Here is a 17,819-nt window from a genome sequence, read left to right as displayed (position 1 = left end):
AATTAGACGCAAATTCTTGATAAGAGAAGAAGAAAAGTAATTTTTCACTTCCACATGGAGATACTTCTCCTTTTTTGTTTTTTAAAGAAGCAGGTTCTTGGTTAAGCACATGCTTAAGACATATGGAGGCTGAATGTGACATATGAACTTAGTGCTTTGTTAAAGTAGAGTGTTAGGGATTGGCTGTTGGAGGGGAGGGATAGTTCAGTGGTTAGAGCGTTGGTCTTGTAAGGGTGGGTGCATCTACAGTAAGGGCCCGACATGGCTCTCAGAATCTAAGGGCAGTTGTTAACTTATATTAAATTACGCCCAATTCCAGGAGCCTGTCACAGGGATGTAGGTGCCTGGCATAGCTGGTTGCCTCACTTGTACATGTTATATCTGTGCCAACATACTGGTTTTGATGCAACGGTCCACACCTATCAGAGTATTCTGGGGTTTCTGAATCACCTGCCTTCTTCTGTCCCCTCATAGTGCCCAGTAGGTGTGCAGTAGTTGTCAAAACAAAAAAGTAGTCCAGTAGCACTTTAAAGACTAACAAAATAATTTATTAGGTTTATTTATTATTATTATTTAAATAATTTATTATTTTGTTAGTCTTTAAAGTGCTACTGGACTGCTTTTTTGTTTTGATGGTATATAGGCTAGCACGGCTATCTTTCCTTTACTGTTCAGTAGTTGTCAAAGTGAGTCCAAATGAAAGGCACAGAGTTAGATGGCATTTATGGCTTGTAGGCCATGCTAGGGGAAAGCTATTGCTGCCTGTGTCAAAGCCCACACTGAAAACCTTATTTAAAAAGTCCAGACCTGGACTTATGGTTGGAATTGTACAGGGGTTGCAAGGAAATGATTTTCTTGCAGCTCACTTTTGACTAACTTAGACAAGGCTGAAAGCTGTTTCTGCAGGTTTCAGAGTGAAATTCAGGGGCAAGCCTGGTGTGTCATCCACCTGCTCCATCCCTACCAAGTGTCTGCCTTGATTAGTCCATTTGAAATGTGTCGCTCTGGCTCACTGGGGAAGAAAGCCTTGTTTTCTGTTATGGTGGATGCTGCCATTGTATTTACCCTTAGAAGAGCAGGGCCATGGTCCAGGTCTCAGTAGATTTGTAGCCCACCAGTTCTCTAGCATCTGTGTGCTCTTCTGTGTGCACACAGTGTAGGGCCAGGATAGAGGTGAATAACAAGCATTTCCCATCCGTGTTGCCTGCTGTCTGGCTATAGGGCAGAGTGAGAAGTGCCTTTGTTTGGTCCTCAGTCCTCAAAGTGTTTGCGTAGGGCAAGTCGGTCTCACTCGTCTTCCCTGAGGGTCTTTTCAAGCTGAGGGTAAAATGGTATCGATCAAACTTCATTTCCTTACCTCTCAGAGCATTGGCTTATACTCCCACCCTCTGAAACATGGAGGTCTCTGCCCCCAAATCTCTCATGCTGAGGTTTGGGTGGGGGTGGAGGGAGGAGTGGCAGAGCAGGTCTCCTGGCAGGACTTGGTTGCATATTGTACAGCAGGATGACTGAAGCTGTGAAGCAAACACACACAAATACATGCTTCCCACCAGAGCTTTATATAATCGCAGACAGTGATGTCATTGGTAACTGTGAAGAGCAGGCTCTGAAATTACAGGCCTCAGCAGACAGGCAAACACTCCTAGTATCTGCAGGGGACTGCTTAAAATGTAGGCTGACTTGTAAGCAAAGCAGGTTGTAGGGGGTTCCCCAGAAAGTTTAGAGCTTGCAGAAGGGGGTGAAATACTAATCCAAATGCAATCAGCCTTCAGAGTGAAACTCTCTGTACCTTTCTGATAGTCACTTGGCAAGCCGGGATAGGAATGTGGATATGTGCTGCAGCCTCTCTGGCTCATACTCCATCCAGGAGGCTGCAGTAGCATGTATGCAGGGCTTCGGAGTTTTGCTGGATTTGTTTCTTGGCCACTACTTGTCCTGTCCAAAGGTGTCTGCACTGAGCAGTTTGGGGCCATTGTAAAACTCCCCACCAGCTATGGGGAAAATGAATCCTTCCTGTGTGAACTCCTCCACATGAGGGGTGAATAGTAGCAGAGAGATAGCCATGCTAGTCTATATGCTATCAAAACAAAAAAGGAGTCCAGTAGCAATTTAAAGACTAACAAAATAATTTATTAGGTGATGAGCTTTCATGGGACAGAAGTGGGTCTGCCCCACAAAAGCGCTTCACCTAATAAATTATCTTTTTAGTCTTTAAAGTGCTACTGGACTGCTTTTTTGTTAAAAGGGGTGAATGTCATTCTTAATGAGTGCATTAAAGACACAAGCCTCTGACACGGGCGTTCTCACTCCAGCAGCACATCCCATCCCAGGCTTGCAGCCTGACTAGCTGGGCTTTTGATACTTGAGTCCAAGCTATTCCATTATTAACTTTTTTTCAAACATGTAGCAGTTGCTCAAGAAGACCCTTTGCCCCGATGCAGTCAGGTGCAGCTCCTCCAGAAAGCAGCAGTTGGTGGTATTTAGTGGAGTTGAGCTGTCTTGTGCCAGGGCTGAATTTGACTGAAGACACTGAAAGGGAGACGCTAAGGCAAACAACCCCCGCTCTGTTTTGCTCTAACCAAGCCAGCGTTTCCAGCCTGCCAAGTAAGCTGCAATGCTGCCTTGTGCTTTCTCTTGGCAAAGCAAAGAAACACGTAGGGCACTCACTTCCTCAGCCCTCCATCCTCCCAGCACTCAGCTCCTGCTCCCTAGGAACCTGGGTTTTATGTCTCCAGCCAGACAAATCCAAACCACCTGCTAGCAGTCCCTGGGTGAGACAAACAATTGTGCTCTGTGGGCCTGCCTATGTCCCATGTAATAGAAAGGAATGAAATGGAGAGGTCCAGCCGGTTAAGAAAGCATAGAAACCCTCTTTTCTGACGTACTCATGCGTTCATATGGGATCATGGCTTTGGCATGTCTGTTACCACTTCTCATGCTCAAGGAGTAGAAACATCTGTAGTAGTCCAGTTTTCTGAGGCATCTTTCATCCCTAGGGATGGGAGTAACTATGAAGATTCTGCCCATTCTGTGCTGCCTTCTCCACTTTTACCTATTATTTCTGCAACAAGTGTGCATGTGCTCAGATCTGCTTTGAAACTGGTAATCCCTGAAAGCTAACTCATCATCTTCTAATGTCCCTAGGGTTTGGGGAGAGCAGGAATGAGTGACCCTTCACACTGACGATAAATTACTTTTTCCTTATAATGTCATAAGTGCTTCTAGACCTGTTTTATCCAGTTATTAGAATGATCCAATGGTCTAAATGGAAAGTTTAAGTTTGGACAATGTCAGTATTTTCACTGAGGCTAGGTCTACACATGCCCCTTCCTTTCGAAAGGAGGTTTGAAATATGCTAATGAGGTGCTGCAATGAATATGGAGCGCCTCATTAGCATAATGGTGGCCGTGGCAAATCAAAAGTGCGGCTTTTCGAATCGCGCGCCGCCCATGGAGACAAGACCTTCCGAAAGGACCCCTCCCAGTTTTCAAAAGCCCTTCTTCCAATCACAGATAGGAAGAAGGGCTTTCAAAAACTGGGCAGGGGGGTCCTTTTGGAAGGTCCCGTCTCCACGGGTGGCACATGATTCGAAAAGCCACACTTTCAAATCGCCGCAGCTGCCATTATGCTAATGAGGCGCTGCATATTCGTTACAGCGCCTCATTAGCATCTTTCGAACATGCTCATTAACATGCCCCTTTCAAAAGGAAGGGGCACATGTAGACCCAGCCTAAGTGGCAAGGAGCTTGAAGCTATATTAAAGCCATTTTACAATAAAACACCAGGTACGTTAAAGGAAAGGAGACACACAGCATTGTCTAGACTGTAGGATTATATCTGCTAAGGTGAAACTCCAGGACTTTTGATGAAGGACTGTAGATTGGCCCATTAAACATGTAAACTGTCTGAAAAAGTATTTTAGCTTAGCTGGTCAGTTTCCTGCTTTGGTGTCAGTTGAACTTTGATAGAAGTTAAATGTTGTGTGACATTTAGTTTCCCATCAGTGAGTTAGAGTTGCTTTCACATTATGTAGCTTAATTAACATCAGTGATCAGCTTGACTCCAGCCCACAGAAGCCAAAAATACCTAAGAGGTTATGCACCTGCCAACATTTGAAAGCTGAAAAGCAAGATGCTTGGGAGAGAAAAAACAGACATGTTCTGGGCTAGGAGAGATGGGCTGAAGTGTGGGAAATAAGTATTTGGTTCATAAAAAGGGGCCCTCTCCCTCCCAAACTGGGAACAATTGGCCTTTTGAGACTAAGGGCTTGTCTACATGCAGCAGCTGCACAATTCAGTTTTCATATTGATTCAAGCTTTGTCCACACGGACGAACTGTAGGGCTTTTACTGTGCTTCTGTATAGTGCAATCCATGTGTGCGTGATGCAACAGTATAGGTATTTGGGTACTTTACACCAACATAGCTGTTCCCATAAGAAAGAGGGGACTAAACTCTGCCAGAATTAGCATCTTTTTACCTGTTTAAATGCCTCTGTTCTAGGATTTGTACTGGTTTAATTTGCAATTCTACCGGTAAAAAATCTGCCGACCAAGTCAGAATTAAATTGGAAACTTGTCCCTAACTGGCTCAAGTTAAACCATAACATGCCAATTTTAAAAAAGACATACAAACCTTTTGTACCAGTTTAATTCTCTTGGCTTACATCCACACTCTGTTGTCCCAGTGTAATTTTTTTCATGTGAACTGGTCCTCAGAATGTTAGAAGTTTCCAACAGCAGCTGCTTTCATTTGTGCCCCACTGTTCTAGGGCTGAAAAAAATGAGAAGGCTGGCAGTTCAGTGTCCATGGCTTCAGTTGAGATTTTTTACATTGCATAATTTTGTGGTGTAACTCTTACCCACTTCTTAGCTCTTCCACAGGCTAAACAGGCTATAGTTTATCTGCCAGTGCCTGTTTGGGAGCACCTGAAATGCAATGTTTATTGAGAAGCCAGACATGATTATCCTTTTCCCAACCATTTAGGGGTCTTTGCCTGACACATGCTATCGGCCAGTGTGTGTCCACTCATTCCCGATCGAGGCTTTGACCCTAGTTCCTTGCACACTTCTACAGGGTTTTCCTCAGTTCCCCTGGCAGTTTAAAAAAAAATTGGTTAGAACATGAACTTTCCCAGGCCCAGTAGTGAATGATGTATAGCAGAGTTTGTGTGGCAGCCTGCCTGACCCACCTGTATGTAGTAAGCTGTGGTAGGTAAACCATCTAGGAGCATCTTGTTTAGGGACAGTGACCTGATTTGCACTCTGTCCCTGTTCCTCCCTCTCCTTCTCAGAGTTTGATCAGCTGATTTTGTGGCATTCCAGCTCTGGGAGGGAGTGGGAGGACTAGAAAGTGCAGGGCTTTGATGCCTCAGTGCTCAAGAGGTTCATTGGGTAGGGGAGCAAGGGAGGGGTCTATGAGCCACAGTTTGTGCCCCAGTAGGGGTTGCAGGTTGCTTACCACTGCCATATTCTCTGCCCAGAGGAGGTTACTGTCCAAACTGAGAGACGAATAAAAGATTGGAGAAAGGAAGTATTATCCTTGTGACTTGTCTTCACTGCTTTGTTAGACCTCCAGTTTACTTGAGTGTCATGCCACATGATTACTGTCTGCACCCACACATCTTTCATTGGTGCTTTAACCTGTACCTGGCTGGCCTGTGTAGGGGATGAGTTGAAGAGCATATGCTGATGTTGGCACTAGTACTGCAGTAGGGACATAGCTACTATAGGCGGCTAATGCAAACACTGTGCTGTAGTGCTCTTTTGTCGCAGTTTCATTCTCAGTTGAGCTAGGCTCACTTGAGAGGAGGTAGCTTGAACATAGATAACTCAACCAAATACTACAATGAAGACAAGGTGGAATTGACGTCATCTTCCCTGAATCCCAGTCAGTTCCTTAGTCACAAGGCTATCCGTCTTTTCTGATGCAGTAGCGATATCCTATGAGAAATCGTTCTGAGTTTTTCCCAGCTGCAGCAGCAAATGGAAAGGGACGACAATTCACGAGAGGCTGGGGTCTCTCAAATGTCCAGCCCAGTTTTGTGGACTCATAAACAACTGGCTAGTGTGTGGACACTTCTGGTCAGAATTCTTTTGGATGCCAAACTAAACTGAAGCCCATTTCCTAACCTGTTCGTATCAAGATTCTGGACAATGGTAGTCTGGTTTAGTAGCAGGAGCTTAGAAGCCAGGGGTCAGAGTACCCTTGGAGTCAGAGTGAGGGTCAGCTAGAATCAGGAATCATTCTGAGAGTCAATACCAGGTTCCATGTTGAGAGTCCAAATCCAATTTGGAGATGAGGTTGATACCGTGAGGTCAGAGGTAGAGATGCAGGACTGCCATGATAAGTTTTCTGGAGATTCACATTACTGTCTGAATGCTTCCGGGTACACATCTTAGGTTTATGGTGGATCAAGGAGCCCTTGGGGGATTGCTAAGACAAATCTCAGTCAGATCACCTGAGACAGAACTTCTGGTGGTGATGCAACCATTGTGGGTTGCCAGAAGTGCTCAGGTTACAGACTGATGGCAGGATGAGTGTTTTGGTTGCATGGTAGCTCTGCAGGCCCAGGTTCAAGTCCTGCTGATTCATCCATTGTAAGTTTGTCTAGCATTGAATTAACTTTTTTGTCATATGATTGGCAGAGCAACTGTTGCTGACCATGCCCTGGGGCCTGTTTATCTATGTGAAATGGCTGTTAACTGAAATTGGTTTTTTGTTTTTTCTTTTTCCAAGTAGTGAAAACTCTTAGTGATAAGGATTAAGTGCTAGCAGGTTTCATGGTAGAAGAAGCTGAGCAAGAGGTTGATATAGACTTGATATTTTTTGTTTTGTTTCCTTAACCAAAAACCAAATTTCAGCCCCATGGCAGTAACTGCAGCTGAATTATAGATCTTTTGTAAGAGGTTTTTATAATGGAAACACTGACAAACACATAACTATAGTGGGTGCTGCACTTGTTCTGTAGGTTCATCAGCTAAACCTCTGACCTCCCTACCCTTAATCATCCTTGCTTGTCAATGACATAATTGCATAGTTACAGACTCCTCTCCCCATCCCTTTCAAACTGCAAACAATAGTGAATTTCAAATACAAAATGTAAATGAACCATCCAAACTAATTTGTTTTTCTGCATTCATATGGACTGAGTTTAGATTCTGTGTCTTTCTGTCTGAACAGGGGTGGTAAGGGCTTTCACGAATATTTTGCACGGGTATACTTGAGTATAGGCTGACTGTGCTCTGATGCCATTGTCCTATTGTTTGGAATTACAGATTCAGGGGAAAAAAGTCATTAATGTTGGATCTGGAAGAAAACTTTACTGTTTTCTGTAAATCTACTGTTTAATTGCTGAATACGTAATATAGAATGGGAGAAAGCAGAACCAGTTTCCCTGCAGAATCTAAATGGGGCTATACTTTGAAATTGCTCTCCGAGCAATTTCATGTATTTAAAAAAAAAAAGTTCCGTAGTAATGGTCCGAAAGAAAAGAGCAACAGTCGGACTGTAGATTTGGGGGTGGTTATTGTAGAATAGTACAAGGGTTGGAAGGCATATAGACAAAAGGTCTCTGTTACCAGAGTTTGAAATCTTGGTGTTAAGAATTATGCAGCCCTGCATTCCCTAGTCATCAGAATACTCAGGGAGTGCAAGATCTGGCCCTTTAGTTAGTGGGATGTGTAATTCAGTATCTTTGCGGTAAGGCATTTGCTGCAGTCCGTTAGGCTTCTTTTTTTCCTGATATGGCTGGAAAAAGAGGAAGCTGAGCACTGAATGGTATATAGCCTCTTATATGATAAATTTTTCCTCAGGCAGTAAGGTGCTAGTGTGTAAGCGCCATTCAACACTTGAAAGTGCCTTAATATAAAACTCTACGCAGTGTTGTAGACTGTAGATAGCTAATAGCATGAAGTTACATGAAATCAGACTGTCGTCTGTGCATTTTCCTCCTCCAAAGCTCATCTAGCCAAGAAAGGTTATCAGGTGTGAGCACAAGGAAATAAATGGTCTGTCAGAGGTTAGCAATATGGCTAATGTTGAGTGGCTACCATACACTGAATGGTAAGACATAAGGTTCTGCAGGCATATGAGGGAAGTAGTCCGATGTGTGGAAAATTGAGCCTGTTGCGGGGGGCAAAATGAGTTTTTGATATTTGTCCTTTTATAAGGCTGCAGTTCCTCATCAGTGTCTCTCCCCTTCCAGACGAGCTCATCTGCGCCTTTGCTTAGAACGTTTAAAGGTTCTGATTCCACTAGGACCAGATTGCACCCGGCACACAACGCTTGGGCTGCTTAACAAAGCCAAAGCACACATCAAGGTAAGCACTGCTTTTTCCCAGGCTTCCCAGTTGCTTTTCATCTAGGCTGTTTGTAACTGCACCAAACACCCACTGCCCATGTATTGCTCCTTTGGTTAAACCATCTATCCTTATTACATTGGTCCATAATAAACTCTATTAACTCTGTAAATGATTAATTAGGGGAGAATGGATTATGTTCTCTATTGTGATTAGGGGAAGACAATAGCAAATTTTGCTCTTTTTTAAAGCAGAAATGTATCTAATGTGATTGAGGAGCTGTAGTTTGATGGAAAAAGCAATGTTTTTCTCTTGAATCATTCATTCTACTGGTAAATTTAGTATAGGCCTTAAGAATGAATCAGGGTTGACATCTTACTGTTCCCTCATCTTTCATCTGTGGCTCTGACTGATCACCTAAGCTCTTCATAGATCAGTTAGAGTGAAAGAAAGTAGAAAAAGAAAATCCCAGTCTTGTAGTGATCAAGAATATATCTAAATCCTTTGTTACAGCTCACAGTCAGTATGTGAGGGAGCCTTGCTTAAAGGAAAGGGTTAGCCTGAAATGACTCCCATCTTATGCAACCTGTGGGCCATCCAGAAACAAAGAACATTGGCCTGGTAAATTTTGCCAGCTGTGATTAGTCTGTAGTATGTTACATAAATCTCTGTTTAAATGGAAAACTGCTTCTAATAAATACCTACTAAACCAAGCAATAAGAATGACAAGCATCTTAGGGTAAATTTTTGTGTTATGAGTGATCATAACAAATACGGAATCGGTTTGTTTAATAAGGCTTTAGAGGTAGCTGTGTTAGTTTGTTTAAGTAAAAACAAGGAGTCCAGTGGCACCTTAAAGACTCACAATTTTATTATGACATAAGCTTCTGTGAGTTGCAACTCCCTTCAGATGCATGAAGTGAAAGAAAAAGAAATGGATAGTAGGGATACAGAGCTAATTCAGCCAGAGTCAGAGTTCCATGTAAGTTGAGCGCTTGGGCTACTGCCCAGGAGAGGTTCAGGTGCTGCCCAGCCAACTAGCAGGACACTCACAGCGGGCAGCATGTGTTTCTACAGGTGGTGCACGTGCACACTTGCATGGGTGAACATCACAACATTTTTTCTGCCCACGTATGGAACAAAATTAAGAAATATGAGGCAGGGTGGATGTAGGTAAAAAGGTGAGAATACATAAAGTGGAAAAGTATTTACTGTAATCAGAGAACCATCCCCAGTTCCTATTCAGACCCCTTCTGATAGTGTCAACAATTGTTAGTCTTTAAAGTGCCAGTAGACTCCTTTTGTTTTATTTGGTAAGGAATGGAGGCCCCCTGGTGGATGAACTCCTTGATGCAGCTTATTGGTTAATTAAACAGAAAGCAAAAAAATAAATTAAATCCTGTATAGGTATTCATTCACACAGACACCCTGCTAAATCCTCCTTACACACACACACACGCCAAATCCTCCTTAAACAAATATATAGCAAAGTTGTAAACTAATAAAGATACAAATAGAATTCATTTCTGCTAGCAGTTGAATGGTGGTCTGGTCTAATGCTTGTCTGAGCATAAATCCTTTCCGAACACTGGAAAATCAGAAGCAAGGTATATGTCTGTACTACAGGCAAAAAGCAGAATTAGTTGTCATTAAGTTGTGTTTTATCATACTAGAAACTAGAGGAGGCTGAGAGGAGAAGCCAACACCAGCTTGAAAACCTGGAACGGGAGCAAAGATTCTTAAAGAGAAGGCTGGAACAACTGCAGGGTTCTCAGGAGCTAGAACGAATACGAATGGACAGCATTGGCTCAACCATTTCCTCCTCTGATCGCTCAGATTCAGAGCGAGGTAGGTGTTCTAAGTGTGTCCAGCTTAACTCAAATATTTAAAAAAAAAATCTGCTATAGTTCAAACTGGCATTAGAGAAGGTTTGTTGCCTGTGTTGTACAAGAAGTCAGATGAGATGATCACAGAGTCCTCTAGCCTTAGAATCTCTGAATGTATCGAAGGAGATGCATCACAGTGAAGACTGATCTCTCCCAAAAATTTGAGTGGTGTGCTCTTCCTGTTATTTGCCTCTTATCTTTGCCATTTAGTTGGTCTCTGTATTTGCCAAGGAAAAGATTCGTGCTTTGTTATGAAGCACAAAATATAAATCCCGTTATTGGCCAGTTTTGTTTAAATTGGTGATGAGGAGGAAAGAATTGTGATTGTGGATTAAGGTGATTCTTTTGGCATTTACACTCACCCACTGTATTTGAACAGTTCTCTGAAGTCAGAGTGTGAAAGTGTTGTTTTAAAAGTAATGATCAACAATCCTAAGTCAGTAACCAAACACATGCCTAAAAGTATAAGCATGGATGATTGTCCTCCATTTTATAATATAAAAAGAAAGCCTGGAAGTTGTGGGAGAAGTGTCTAGGTGTGTCCTGAAATTTCATCAATTTCCCCTCACTGTGGCTTTTTGTGGGGGTTTGTGTGGGAAGGGAGAAGAATTGACTGGGGCTTAAGCAGCAAGGCTGACTTATTCCCCACTGATGCAGGAGTTCATCAGTTTCCCAGTGGTGACTCTTTGCAGAGCCACAGAGAGGGGAAATTGCTACCCTGCAGGAGGCAAGTGAAATGCCACTTCCTGGTCCACATAAGCAGGAGCTTGTTGGAGCTGTCCGTGGTTTAAATGCTTTGTCCTGGGTTCACCAGGCTGGCGGGGCGGGGAGCTGCTTTCAGTGGTTTCTGATTAACTTAGCATCCCTAGCATGGTGGTGAGCAGATTTTGAAAATGTGACTGCACTCGCTAAGACAGTGTATTCTGTGGTGGAAGTGAAACATTAATGCATTTGATCCTTGTTTAGCTTGTTGTATGCACTGCTATGTTGCAAACCTCTCTAGTAAGACTGTAAACATAGTAGATGTAAGCAAATGTGATATTTATGAGCAATCGTTTCAACTGAAAAAAGTGGGTTTGACGTGGAATTGCTTGTCTCATTGAACAGACTGAAAAGGTTGGGAACCACTGGTTGGGTGTTAATGGTTGGGTGTTACTGGAAAGGTTGGGAACCACGGACAGAAAAATAAGTTTAAAAAATCAGGGTTCCATTTTCTGCTTGTTCTTGCTATTTTATTGTCATCTTTATCCATTTTACTGGACAATTCCTCTGGAGGATTTTCATATGAAGGAGATGCTTTCTCCTTCCTCTGTTGAAAGATGTGGTGGGGTGAGGGAAGGAGGGGAATTGAGAAGGAGTAGAAACTTTCACTGAGATTCTTTTCATTCAACTGTGTGCCAAATGTTCGAGCTAAATATGCTTTTAACAAAAGTGTAGCATTTTACTCAGCTGCTTGCTTGGTATCTTTGACCATATAGTTCTATTGGTGCCCTCACTTGCTAAAATTTTTTTAAAAAACATCTGTCCTTCTGTATATTAGAAAGGGCCAGCAAAGAGCAGAGATTGCCCATCTCTTTATTGTTAATATGTGAGCTTCACTGTCTTACAATACTTTTCTTTTCCTTTTTTTTTAGTGTAGTTTTTAAGGTCTGTGCATAAAATTTTCCAAAGGATTTCAGTGCCTTGGGGGCCTCTGTTTCATTGACTTTGGTGGCTGTTGAATGTGATATTGTGTCCCTGTAGAAAATACAGTATACTGTATAGCTCTGTCTTTGCTGTCACAACTGTAAGGTTTCTGTTTGTTATTGTTGTCCCACAGGAGCTAAATCTGTGTGGCACTAGGCACTATGCAAACACACAGAATGTGACAGCCCCTGACATGGAACAGCTTATTGTCATCTTGGTTTCTGAGTTCCAAAGGGTATTGTAAGCAGTCCATTATCATGGTGATAAATTCACTCCAAGCTGGGAGGAATGCTCAGGTACACAGCACCTGGGTGGCAACAGTGGCAAGAACAATGAGAAGTCCTGTGGCACCTTATAGACTGACAGATTTTTTGGAACTTAAGCTTTTGTGGGTAAATACCCACTTCATTAGATGCATGTAATGGAAATTGGATACAGACTAACACAGCTACCTCTCTGGTACTTGTCTGAATGATGGCTAGGTAACTGGTTGCCACATCAGGGTCTGAAAACTGTGATGCTGCTTAACACAGGTTCTTCCACAGCCCTGCAGAGTGGAGCCATTGATGAATGATAAACTACTGAGTTCTTCAGCGTTAAGAACATAGAAATGGTTGTACTGGATGAGCAGTTGTTCTTGTCCAGTATCATGTTGTCTTACAATGGCCAGTGCCAGATGCTTCAAAGGGAATGAATAGCACAGGGCAATTTATTTAGTGATACCCCCCCCCCGACATACAGTTCCAGGTTTTGGCAATCTGAGGTTTAGTGATGCTCAGAGCATGGGGTTGCATCCCTAACTATCTTGGCGAAGAACCTTTCGTGGGACCTGTCCACTCTGAACTTTCATCATAATTTTTTTTTAACCCAGGTCCTAGCATGGTTGTTTGGGGTTGCGCAGCAGCAAAAGTGTTTAGTAATACTTATTTAGGAAAATCATTGAGATTGTGTCCTTCTTGTTGAAATATGCATTCTGCCCCGCCGCCTCCCAGAGATCATTGAGAATTGTACCATGTCAGGCTTATTGTATACCTGAAATGTTGATCATTTGTTGGTTTCAAGACATAGCTGCTTGAGATACTAACCTTCATGTGTGTCGTTTTCTTTGCAGAAGAGATTGAAGTGGATGTCGAAAGCACAGAGTTCTCCCATGGAGAAGTGGACGATATCAGCACAACCAGCATCAGTGACATAGATGATCACAGCAGCTTGCAAAGTATTGGGAGTGATGAGGGTTATTCCAGTGCCAGCGTCAAGCTCTCATTCGCTTCCTAGAACACAGTGAGAACAATGCAGGGCAGATTATTCCGCTGGAGTAATCTTGAGTTCAGGCTGGGTTCTAGATGCAGTATCCTCTTTTAGAAATGACATGTCAACAGCTAGACTGTGACAGACCTATATATTTGTAGCCTCCTGGGCAATAGAAGGCCTCCATAGGAATCTATGTATGTCCATTGAATCAGGCTGCAAAATCCTGGTTTCCACTCATGTAGCAGGACTGAACCCTGGTCCTTCTAAAGTCAGTGACAAAACTGCAGTCGGCTTCAGTGAGACCTGGATTTGGCCCTTACATGATGAATGACTTTGCTTTGACTTGATTTATTTGAAAGAGGATACTGGAGAGGCAGTCCTCCCGTTCCCGTCCCCTTCCCATTTTGTTATAAGATCTGAGAAATGTCCAGTTTTTATCATCCTGAGTTCATATAGAACAACTTGGTTTAGACCTTTCTGGAACTTTGCCGGCCCTGAAATGAGTCGGTCCTAATATTCAGTCACCATCAGGCATTATAGTTACATAGCAGGAAGTCACAGCAGCTTGGCTATGAAGATGCATCACGCAACCTATGAATAATAGGTGTTTAGTTCATGCCCAGAGAGAGGAAACAGTGAAGAATGTGCAGGAGAAATGACCATTCAGATCAACGTTCAAGTACATCTACCCCATTGCTAGCACTAGGGTACTAAACTGTAATGTACCAGCATGTGGTGGGCTGCGTTGTGGAGTCAGGCTGAGTCCAAATGCTGTGCTCTGCTGCGTGTACGTACGTATGTACGTACATACGTGTACACACACACACACACACACACACACACACACACACACACACACACACACACACACACACACACACACACACACATGAGTGTGTGGAGAGTGCTGGAAAGTAATGCCCTAGATATTGAGCCACTATGACCTTTTTATTTAAAGATAGTTTGATAAACATTTGTAAATGTGTTGGGAGTAAAAACACTCCAAAGGTGACATGTCTTTTTAGAGCTTGTCCATCTGAAATCTTCTATGTCTTTTATAATGAATTAACACCACTGGAAAGGTAACTGCTTTGATGCAGCATTTGACTGGATGAAAGACAAAGATGTTCTTTGCCGTGCACAAAACAAACAGGATCTGTGCTAGCTTGGAAAGATCAGATTTTCTGGGGTTTTAGGTTTCCTTTTTTTCAGTCATTCCCCTTTGCAAACTTTGAAGCCACCTGATCCCCTGCAGTAGTAACAGTTCAGTAGTTATCATAGTTAAGCTCAGTACTTGTCTTATTTTAATGTAACATTTGGCCTGCGCGTGCCATTGTGCATCTCTTCTGTCTCACCTGTGCAGGAGCTACTGCTAGTGAGAGCTGTTGCATTGACTGTTTTTTAACTTTCTTGAAGGTGAGATTTCTAATCTGCACTTTTGAGGGCTTTGTTTTCTTGTTTTGACTTTTTTATTTTGAAATGGTGAGAAATTTTTTTTTTGTTTTCCAAGTTAAAAACCTTCGTTCCAAGACCTTACCAATGCCATTGTTTGAAATGTTGTATACCTTTTAAGTAATTTAACTACCCCTCATTATTAAGGAAAAAAATAAAAGGAAAACATGCTTTATAACATTGATAATTTATTGCTGATTTGAATGGGTTGTTAATTTCAGACCTGTAGCTTTTATTTTATTGTTTTAGGAAGGGTTGGGCAGAACAAAAAAAACAACTTTATTTAGCAGTGCAGTGGAATTGTGTTTAAATGTTAGAATATGGTCCCACGTTAAAGTAGCACTTTAATACCATTAAACATTTTTGGATCTGAAATGAATTGTGTTCCTCTATCTGGGATGCTCAGATGACGTCAGCATATAGATAGAACACATGGGCTACGTCTACACTAGCCTCAAACTTCGAAATGGCCATTCAAATGGCCATTTTGAAGTTTACTAAAGAAGCGCTGAAATGCATATTCAGCGCTTCATTAGCATGTGGGTGGCTGCAGCGCTTTGAAATTGATGCGGCTCGCCGCCGCACGGCTCGTCCAGACGGGGCTCCTTTTCGAAAGGACCCTGCCTACTTCGAAGTCCCCTTATTCCCATGAGCAGATGGGGATAAGGGGACTTCGAAGTAGGCGGGGTCCTTTTGAAAAGGAGCCCTGTTAGGACGAGCCGCGCGGCGGCGAGCCGTGTCAATTTCGAAGTGCTGCGGCCGCCCTCATGCTAATGAGGCGCTAAATATGTATTTCAGCGCTTCTTGAGTAAACTTCAAAATGGCCATTTGCATGGCCATTTCGAAGCTTGGGGCTAGTGTACACACGGCCATGTTCTTTTTGTGCTCTTCCTGGAGAAGAAAAAGGTGTATTCTACTTTAATCCTGTGATAACAAGATACTAAGGAATTCTAATATAGATTTTGCCTAATTTCTGTAAATTGCATGCATTTAAACATTCCCGTGTTAATAAATCCCCCCTGCAATGTGACATCATACAATATGAAATGGAGGAATAATCTTCCCATGCTGTAACGCATTATATCTGGGGTTTTAAATTCTGTTGTTTGTTAAAGCCTGCTCCAGGCTGCTATTCTTACTAATCTGCTTACATGCGTACATGTGTAATACGCGCTCTGTGTGCGTGTGTGTGTGTGTGTGAGAGAGAGAGAGAGAGAGAGAGAGAGAGAGATTGATCATGTCTCCCTCTACTGTCTGTCTTCAGCAGAGATAAAGAGCTGGCCTGGCCAGTTTATGGAGTTATTCCTTTAGTTAAAGTGGATGGGCCTTCTTTGTTTTATTTGTAGGCTGCATATCATGGAATGGATACTTGCTAACAATTCTAGAACCAGTATGTAGGCAGCTATGGATTGTTACATGTGTTCATCAGTTCAAGTCAATGGGACTACTCACATTAGTAAGAAGAAATCAAATGAGTAAAGATTGAAGGCCTACATGTGACCTGATACCGATTGACTCAGCCTCTACAACTACCGGTTTTTGCCCATAATAGAATTATCAACACCTGGAATATATGTCTTGACATTGTTTAAATGAGCTCTTGATAGCCACCATTTTATGGGAGCTCACTGCAGCAATTAAATAATGGAAAAGAACTTAATACAGGCAGCAGCTGATCTTCAGTTCCTGTGAATGGAAACTTGTGGTGGCCACCTCTGGATTGAGTCTCACCATTCACAATCACTAGTGCACTCCATCACCCTCACCTTGGCAAACCCATTGTCTGGTTACTTCTCTTTGGCTGTGTATGTTGTGGAACAAAAAGGACACCTGAATGATAGTAAAAAGGTTACTTGGCCAAAAAAAAAATCACATTTGAGAAATATAAAAGTTGGGGACCTTTTTTAACAAGTGAAAATGTTCAGGAGAAGAAAAATCAGTGTTGGGCAGTCCTGGCAGAGCAGGGCTGTCCCAGTGTTTGTGACCCAATTTTTCTGAAAGGCTTTCCAATAAAACCATCCATTTGTATGACCTTTTGGGTCATTTTGATATTGGCTGTTCTCTTTAGGAGTTCAGTCAAGGGTCTTGAAATGCCTGGAAAGTTCAATTCTGAATACTGCAGTAAGCAGAGAAGGTCAGGTAATGTAACCCACTTGGTTGCTTCCCTCCATACTGATGTCCGTCTTAAGTAACCCACCCCAATGGTTTGGCAAGTATCAGTGTCCTAGAGGAGAGAGCTTTCAAAGTGCAAATAGAATTATCCCACAAATCTTTGTAGGAGTAGCAGTAGCAAATGACAAATGGTTTGCTGCTTATAGGTGGTGGGCACCTAGCTAGGCATTTCATTGTATCAGTTCTGTGCACACCTCTGGACATTTGTGGAAGATCTATGTGAGCGAAACTTCCACAGCTGCTTTGTGATTTTGATTCAATCCCTTTTTTGCAGCTTTAATAGCATTCTTAGTGCTAGCTTTCCTTTATAGATTCTGCTAAAAAAACCATGAATTTTTTTTTGGTTTTTTGTTAGGATAGCCTTTTGCATCAGAATGTCCAAGACAGCAAACTGACCCACGGAAACCCTCATGAATGACTTAGCAGATAGTAAAGCAAAGATTATGTAAATCAGACTATGTGATGATCCTTCCTGGTTGTAGAACAAAAATCTAATTAATTGTGGCTTTGTAACAAGCCAGAACAGCCAAGTGTTTTGGATCTGCTTAAAGATCACCAGCAGCCTTAAAAAAAATCAGTTACTGTTAACTTCCCTTCTGCCTTTCCAGCAGAGTCACAGAATCATAGAAGAGTAGGACTGGAAGGGACCTTGAGAGGCCATCGAGTCCAGCCCCCTGCCCTCATGGCAGGACCAAGCATTTTCTAGACCATCCCTGAAAGCCATCTATCTAACCTCTTCTTAAATATCTCCAGTGATGGAGATTCTACCACCTCCCTTGGCAATTCGTTCCAGTATTTGATCACCCTGACAGTTAGGAACTTTTTCCTAATGTCCAACCTGAACCTCCCCTGCTGCAAGTTAAGTGCATTGCCTCTTGTTCTATCCTCAGAGGCAAGGAAGAACAAGTTCCCTCCCTCTGCCTTATGACACCCTTTTAGATACCTGAAAACTGCTATTATGTCCCCCCTCAGTCTTCTCTTTTCCAAACTAAACAAGCCCAATTCTTTCAGCCTTTCTTCATAGGTCATGTTCTCTAGACCTTTGATCATTTTCATTGCTCTCCTCTGGACCCT

At 42.5% G+C, this 17,819-nt stretch overlaps 1 protein-coding gene across 4 annotated transcripts in view; it reads left to right on the top strand.

Annotated features, from left to right (window-relative positions):
* Nucleotides 1–14,764, top strand: part of MXI1 (MAX interactor 1, dimerization protein) — a 95,473-nt gene extending 80,709 nt beyond the window's left edge. For all 4 annotated transcript variants that reach the window (XM_074999881.1, XM_074999883.1, XM_074999884.1 and 1 more), the window contains 3 exons: nt 8,205–8,319; nt 9,972–10,146; nt 12,982–14,764. In XM_074999881.1, the coding sequence (XP_074855982.1) occupies nt 8,205–8,319; nt 9,972–10,146; nt 12,982–13,145 (454 nt within the window). In that variant the 3' untranslated portion in view covers nt 13,146–14,764. The remainder of the gene's footprint in view (nt 1–8,204; nt 8,320–9,971; nt 10,147–12,981) is intronic.
* Nucleotides 14,765–17,819: the final 3,055 nt, after the last annotated feature.

This window comes from Carettochelys insculpta, chromosome 7 (genome assembly GCF_033958435.1).
Source record: "Carettochelys insculpta isolate YL-2023 chromosome 7, ASM3395843v1, whole genome shotgun sequence".
Lineage (NCBI taxonomy): Eukaryota > Metazoa > Chordata > Testudines > Carettochelyidae > Carettochelys > Carettochelys insculpta.
This window is presented reverse-complemented; position numbering and strand designations above follow the sequence as displayed.